The following is a 7,830-nucleotide window of genomic DNA, read 5'->3' as shown; positions in this document are numbered from 1 at the left end:
TCAAGTCTTTTATTTTGAATCCAGACCGGAAGTGGCGCTGTCTTCCTCTTTTGTTTCAAGTCTTTTATTTTGAATCCAGACCGGAAGTGGCGCTGTCTTCCTCTTTTGTTTCAAGTCTTTTATTTTGAATCCAGACCGGAAGTGGCGCTGTCTGCCTCTTTTGTTTCAAGTCTTTTATTTTGAATCCAGACCGGAAGTGGCGCTGTCTGCCTCTTTTGTTTCAAGTCTTTTATTTTGAATAAAGACCGGAAGTGGCGCTGTCTTCCTCTTTTGTTTCAAGTCTTTTATTTTGAATCCAGACCGGAAGTGGCGCTGCCTGCCGCTGCCCAGCTTGCCGTTGTCATCACAACAGATCGGAGTTGGCCGGAGAAAGAGCGCAGCTACTTTTACTTCGGAGCAAATTCTCTGTTTTGTTCTTTTTGTTCCCCATCATAGCTTTTTGATCGTAATTCTTCTTGGTCGGAGGTTATCAACGTTTCTTCCAGGATGGTTAAAGTGTCTTTTAACTCCGCTTTGGGACAGAAAGATGTGAAAAAGGACGCCGAAACTCTAATTCCCGAGGAGGACAAAGTGAGTAAAAATGGCTAACTGAGCTAACGTGCAGTTAGCTTGGAGCTGCGGGAAGACGCAGTTTAAATTAACACACAACGCTGCTGCTTAGCCAAACTCTCTGTTTCTGTAACTTCTACACGCTTAAATAAGGCAGCTGCGATGTTTTTATTAAGATTTTTAAAGTGTGTTACGGCAACATGAACACAATCAGTTTTTTCCTGCTTCCTCGTGTGTTTTCTCTTGGATACATTTTTCTTGTGTTGCTCGTCTTTTAACATTTATTATCAAATGTTTTAATGTTTCTAATGTTTCTATCTTTAAAGCACAGAGTTTTTTTTGTTGTTTGGTAAAAATATGTTAAAAGGCAGAAACGAACATTGTTTTTTTTGTTTTTTTTTAGTGTTGTAGTGTAGTGTTTATGTGTCATTTGTTTTCTTACAGTTTTTTCTTTGTCTTTTTATGTTTTTATTTGTTGTTTCTCATCTCTAGTTTCACTGTGATCTCTACCTGAAAGCAAAACCGGTTTATAATCTTTTTTATCTCTTTGTTGCGTCACCTTTTTTTATTAAAGGATGTTGAAATGTGTCCATCATTCACAAAAAGATCCAAAGTCCATCTTTAGCCGTGGCTGGCCACTTTTATGACATGAAGCCTCCTGGAGACCTTATGAAAGTAGTTTTTTTTTAGTTTTGAAATGTTTTGGTAAACTGGGTCAGTGAAAGTTAGGTAAAGGTTTCTAAATAATATTTAAGTTGTGACAACTTTGAGTCAAAGGGCTGCTGTTAATCTCTACGTTCAGTGTCACAACATGACACTTTAATTCTAACAGGATGAATAATCTGTGTGTTTAAAGCAAAGCCTCCGCCCTGTCGAGAACCAAACTGCTGTTTTTCAGTTTCAGGCTTTCGGAGGTCGTTTCAGTTCTTATGCTCTGATTTCTCAGCAGAGAGCAGACGTGGTCGTACCTGCAGTAGCTTTGCAGATACACATGAAATATAAGAGGAGTGCAAAACCAGGAAGTGTAGGTGAACCGGTTTTTATAGTCTTGTCTCTCTGGCTGTGTGTGTAAATGTGCTGCGTTGTTACTGTGGCTGCAGACTGCAGAGGTTGGTTTTCACCTCCTCCTCCTCTGTCTGACCCTTATCTCGATGACCACAGTTTAATATTTTTCCTCTGGGGAAAGTGGGTGGAAATTCTTCTTCTTCATGTTGCGTTGAGGGGTTTTTCTGCCCTCTGTGGGGCGGCTCCCTTAGGTCTGCAGAGTCCAGGATCAGGGGTGGAGGAGGACTTGGGGTTTTTTTATTGGGGAAAAACCGTCAGTGGTACTCAGCAGTAGAAATAAGGAGTATAAAGAGTAACCTTAATTAATCCCCAACTATTCTTAACTGAATAAAAATTGTATTAATATGTTGCTGTGCTGGCAGGTGCTTATTTCAGTATTATGTTTTTTCAAAGCAACATTTGTTTGGATCTCCCTGATCCGAATACAAACTCTTCAAGATGACCAAATCTGGATAAGCAGCACTCTAAATGGGACTACATATCACAACGCAGGCTGTTAGCTACGTAAAGAACACTTTTATTTGAAGAGAGAGAGAAAACACAGCACAAACATTTCATTTTATTTTAAATGTCTTTAAACAATCAGACCTTATGTGACCCACAACAAATATAAACCCACAAATAAATCATAAAAAGGGCAAAATGTCCGCACGTTCAGTCCTTCCCTGTACTAAAAGGCTTTAACGTCTACTTTATCACTAAAGTTTAACCAAGTCATGTTTCTCGTTTCCTCACTGCAATCAGCAGGAAACCAGCAAACATTTGATTTATAACTTTTTAAAATGACTGTAGAACAAAAGAATAGAGTTAATTAACGTTGTGTTTAAGAGATTTAATGTTTCAGCTCTGGCTTTTGTTTGTTCCTGACCTGGATAAAGGTTTATTTTCTGTTAAGAAGAAGAACTTAACTAACCCCCTCTTAGTTTCTCTCTCTTTCTGTCACAATTCTCTCTTTTGTTAAAAAAGTAGAACTCGCAGAGCAAAGGAGAAGCTGATAGTTTGGTATGAAACCAGCAAACACTGTTACTGAATTAGTTCCCCTTTCTGTCGACACATCGCGCAGCATCTCTGAGTCCTCTGCCGGCCGTTTGTGTCGATCTCTTAAATTAAACGGAGTTGAACCGATCAGCTCTGCCGACGAGACGTTCACAGCAACAGAAAGTAGAACCAGCTGAACGTTCAGGCCGAGCATGTGGCCGCCCTCAGTTTAGCTTTCCCCCCGAGGAAGCCGTGTCGGAGCCAAACCCGGGATGCAGGCGTCTTCCTGTCGAACAGAAGGTTGCAGTTCACATCCTTTTACTTGAGAAAAAAAGTGGTAATACCACAGCGCAGAAATACTCTGCTACAAGTTAAAGTTACAGAAGTCAGATTATGATTATTGATGCATTCATGTGTTAATCAGTGAAATGTTGCAGCTGCTGAAGGCGGAGCTGAATTTATTTATAGATATATTACTTTATTGACAGCTTATCAAGTAGCAGAAGGCAGTTTTTGGTTACTTTCCACCACTGAACTTTGGCCCTTTGGTGAACAACAACACAGTTTGCTGCATGTTTAGTCAGTCGTCAAGTTCCTAAAACCTGCCAATAAAACACCTCTGGCCTTAAAAAGCAGTTAGTAGAGTTATTACGCAGCAGGAATCAGCGTCTGATCTTATTTACTGAACGCATTGAAAAGTCTCACAGTCTTAGTTTTGTTTTCTTGTGAGGGGAGCAGCTTTATTTTACTGTTACTGGTCAACGTGCTCCTGAGTTTGTTGATCTGCTATTTAGAGTAGAAGCTCAGAAATATTCTCAGCAGAGCGACGTCTTCAGATGTTATTTACAAAGAAGGAAAGCAGTGAACTCTCACACAGAGACGAGCTCTGTGTGAGAGTTCACTGCTTTTCTTCGAGCTGCAGATGTTGGCACCTTTTAACCCATAAGGTGATTTAAAAATGATTGATTGTTGCATATGGCATCGACTCATTATCACCCCAGCACGTGTATTAATGAGTGAACCGTCTCAGCAGTACTGTGTCATCAGGCTGTTGTTGTCTGTGCAGAAGTCTTATAGAGAAAACGCTGGAAATAAGCTGCTGACAGCTCAGCTGAAGGTCAGCGGGGACGAACACCTGAGCTTATCCTGCTGCACATTAACCCGTCACGCTCCGCTGTCAGCTCCGCGCAGCACAGATCACTAGATCCCACCACGTTGGGACCTGACAGCGAGGCGTGGGCGTCGCTCGCCAAAAGTTTTCTCACATGAACTGCAGCTGCGGCTTCTTACTGGGTTTGTTTGTAGCATCGAGTGTCAGAAAGTGTTAATCACTCCGCCAGACTCTTGGGGGTCTTATTAGATAGGATTGTTTTTTTTCCTGAGTTTAAAGAGATAAACTCAATCGACTGCAGCGCTCAGAGACGGAAGTGTGTGAAGAACAGATGTACAGTGTAGATAAGAACAGCAAACTGAAAGTATACTGTGCAGTGTGAGCTTACACAAAACAAAGAGGAGAATAATGTGGTTTAGTTATTTTTCTAATTTCCTTTATCGTTTGTCACTTTTAAAGCAAAGAAAAGCCCACAAAATGTCTAAATGATGAATTCCCTGATCGAGACGTTGGGCAGATTGAGCTGTTGCAGCTCTTATTTATCCTAGATATAAAAACGAACTATTTAAGTACTGAAAACTACTCTGACTTGTAAGTTGTTGAGCAGCTGTTTGTGTAAAACAACAGTAAACACTGACACGTTTGAGAGTTTATGATCCACACAGTCAGATATTAAGTATTTATATTGGAAACTCCTTTACAATATTTGAACATGATCTTTATTATTTTATTTTATCAAAACAAGACCCGAGCCTGGTCTGTCTTTTCTCTGTTTTCAGTTAATCATTTGTCTTTTTAAATGTGAAAAATAAGATAATTTCCCATCGCACGTTTTTAATCCAGAACTCCAAATAAAAAAGAAACGTGTCGAGTGTCTGTTGAGACACTCTGAACTATAAATGTAGTTTTATAGGAGCCAGATATAGTGGAGAGCGTGTGATGGAGGAAGGAAGCTTTATTAAGACGTCCCGTGTTCCTGTGCTGCTGGTGTAGACGTGCCAGACTGAAACCTGGATTTTTATATATATTTATATTTATATGTACACGACGACGACTTCTTCTCACAGAGTTGTGTCAGCTGGTGGACTTCATGTCCTTCTCAGATGTCCGCTGGCCATCTGAAATTACCGTTTGGATTTGTCGGGATGTGACAGCAGCAGGTTGGAAATGAACCGGCACATTGCTGGGTTGCTTGGACAGCTGTTAGTTGTTCTTCGTAATGTTCAGATGTTTTTGTTAAAGGAGAGCGTGTTGAGGTACATGATGGGAGAGAATTATCTGTAGATGAATTTAAGCGACTGTGAAAATAATCGCTGGTTAGAAGTTGTAAATGTGGCTGATTTTAGGAAATCGTTGGCTTTCGCCTCGTCTTTATTGTCCAACACAGACTTGGACGTTTGTTGGCAGGTGACTTTTGTTCCACAGTTCAGCTTCATCTGGGTCACGGATTCAGATCCCACACAGACTTCAGGCCCAGAAGAGTCCACTTTGAGCTGCCGGTCGGCTTCACCTGCTGAAATGTGTTTGAAAGCAACAGTGTGTAATCCAGCTGCTGCACACACAGTGCACAGGCGGCTCTCTCTTTTAGCGTTCAGGAGAGTGTGATTCATTCAAAGATGGAAATAAATGTAAATGAATTAGACGTCTGGCTGCCGGGAACTTTCTGTATGCAAATGTGTCTGTCAGGCGTCGTGCTGCCTGCACGTCTGTGTGCGCGCGTTGTTTTTAGATGACGAGTAAAGGTGTGTTTTTTTTCCTCTCTGACTGGAGGAGGAGCGGCCGTCCTCGGATACCACGTGTACCTGCCCGCAGACCTGCGTTACCGGATTACAGCCTCGAATCTGCTCCTCGGCGTCTTGCCGGCTCTCCGATTGTCTTCTGAGGCAGGCGGGCAGCTTGAAAAGGATTAAGGTTTAATCAGCTGGACAGGGACTCAGACGGAGAGCTTTATCCGCCTCCTGCGGGGCGCCGACCGCTAAAACTCAACGAGAGGGAAGATTAACCAACCGGGCAGCTAGACCACCTCCACCCACACAGACCTGCAGAACTACAGCCCCCCTTTGTAACCACACAGACAGGATCCAGACTAAAGCCCAGCCGATATGGGATCGTTAATACCAATTAAGATATTTAAAATCCGATATATCGACCGATGTTCTCTCTTCTTCTTCTTCTTTTTAGAAACACGTAACACAAAGATTATCCCTAACATTTGTAATGTGTGGTCTTAAGTCTGTAGAGTAGGATGAGTAGGCCAGGACGTCTCTGCGGCGCCACAGTATTTCATTTAAAAGGTATTTAGACTCACATTTAGTAATTGGCAGCTCTGGTTACTGTGTGTCCAGTTATTTTAGTTTCACTTCGCAAAATGATTTTGTACTTTCCACACGTTTTATCTCAAGTTTACTTTCAGTTTAACAGTTTGAACTTTAGGATTTTCCCCAGACTTATTTAACACACGCTGGTCATCTCAACATTTTAGTCGATGAGGTGTGATGACACAGAGAGAGGAGATGAGGGGGGAACGGTTTCAGCAGTTTCACTTTAGCTTTAGCTTCCACTTGACTTTTTAATTAGTCAGAATGAGATTTCTTTTGACCTCCTGTGTGTAGTTTGTGTAGCAGCAGGAGGATGTTGTGTCTGGCAGGTCTGTTACTGTCCACGTTGTTGGTTTTATGTGTAATCGGAGTCAGATTAGCGCTCAGACTCGACCGCCGCTTCACCCCTGAGACTTGTTTACAGCACGCAGCAGAAGAGTTTTTACGGTGGTCAGATTGGGAGAAAGTGACGTTTCTGTAAACTGAAGTTGGGTTGTCAGGTTCGGTTCCCCTCAGGCGTTCGGCGTGCGTCGGGTTCCTCGGCCGTGTGCAGCTCAGAGCGGAGGCTGGAGTTTCATGTGGCACCGCCGGCTGAAACCGAAGCTCTGTCCTGGACACTGATACTCACCGGTCCAACACAGAGGCCGAAACACCGGCTGCTCTCAGGTGGACTCACCTGAGATCCGAACCACGTCTATATCTGCACACTGATTATTGATGAGAAAAATGGATTTCAGGAGAAGAAGAAGAAGTCAAACCTAAAGTCAATGTGAGCACAAATGATGACAACAAAAACAGTAGAAGAAGAAGAAGAAATCATGTGAAATGACAAGGACATACATATATTAGGATGATTACAGAACGATGCGATCCTCCCACCAAATCAGTAGATCAGCTACACGTCGATTCATCGGATTAAAAATGGAGCAGTTTGTTCACTGGTCACAAGCAAAAATACATCCAGCTTCTCAGTATTATGTATTTTATATTTTTATACACAACCGATCAAAAGTTTTAGAACAGCCGCCATGTTTGTAGTAGTAGTAAAAGTTAAAAACAAAGTTTACGTCACCAAAACAGACATTTTCAGATCTAAAATGAACAATTGCATGAAGGAGTTTTGTTCATTATTTCACTGTAGGATCAACTGATGACCAGCTGCTCTGTCTTCCTTCTTTAATGTTATAAATATTATATATAATACAGTCCAAATAAAGCTTCTGAGGGTGAATTAACAGGCTGCTCCAAGCTGTTTACTGTAGAAATGTTTCATTTCCTTCCACTGCTGCAGAATAACCAAAGAAGGAAAAGACAAAGTTTAAGTCGGCAATGAAATGATGTAAATTTCGAGGATTTACAATTTTCAGGGATCAAACAATGAGTTAACATCTTCAATCATTTTATCAGCCTCCTCATCACCTTTAAAAATGCTGATCAGAAGATCCTGATGACCCGGCTGTGTGTGTGTGTGTGTTTCTGAGTGTACATGTTGGGTGTGTGTGTGTGTGTGTGTTTCTGAATGTACATGTTGTGTGAGGCTGTGTGTGTGTGTTTCTGAGTGTACATGGTGTGTGAGGGTGTGTGTGTGTGTGTGTGTGTGTTTCTGAATGTACATGTTGTGTGAGGCTGTGTGTGTGTGTTTCTGAGTGTACATGGTGTGTGAGGGTGTGTGTGTGTGTGTGTGTTTCTGAGTGTAGATGTTGTGTGAGGGCGTGTGTGTGTGTGTGTGTGTTTCTGAGTGTACATGGTGTGTGAGGGGGTGTGTGTGTGTGTGTGTTTCTGAGTGTACATGGTGTGTGAGGGTGTGTG

The 7,830-nt window shown here is 42.0% G+C and overlaps 1 protein-coding gene across 2 annotated transcripts in view; it reads left to right on the top strand.

The window, feature by feature from the left end:
- Window positions 1-348: 348 nt before the first annotated feature.
- The window catches only part of itm2ba (integral membrane protein 2Ba), an 18,689-nt gene continuing 11,207 nt past the window's right edge, over window positions 349-7,830 (top strand). The window contains exon 1 of one of the 2 annotated variants that reach the window (XM_046053917.1): window positions 349-570. In XM_046053917.1, coding sequence (XP_045909873.1) covers window positions 487-570 — 84 coding nt within the window. In that variant the 5' untranslated portion in view covers window positions 349-486. The remainder of the gene's footprint in view (window positions 571-7,830) is intronic. The other variant, XM_046053918.1, reaches the window with a different exon arrangement.

Source organism: Micropterus dolomieu, linkage group LG07, assembly GCF_021292245.1.
Source record: "Micropterus dolomieu isolate WLL.071019.BEF.003 ecotype Adirondacks linkage group LG07, ASM2129224v1, whole genome shotgun sequence".
Lineage (NCBI taxonomy): Eukaryota > Metazoa > Chordata > Actinopteri > Centrarchiformes > Centrarchidae > Micropterus > Micropterus dolomieu.
This window is presented reverse-complemented; position numbering and strand designations above follow the sequence as displayed.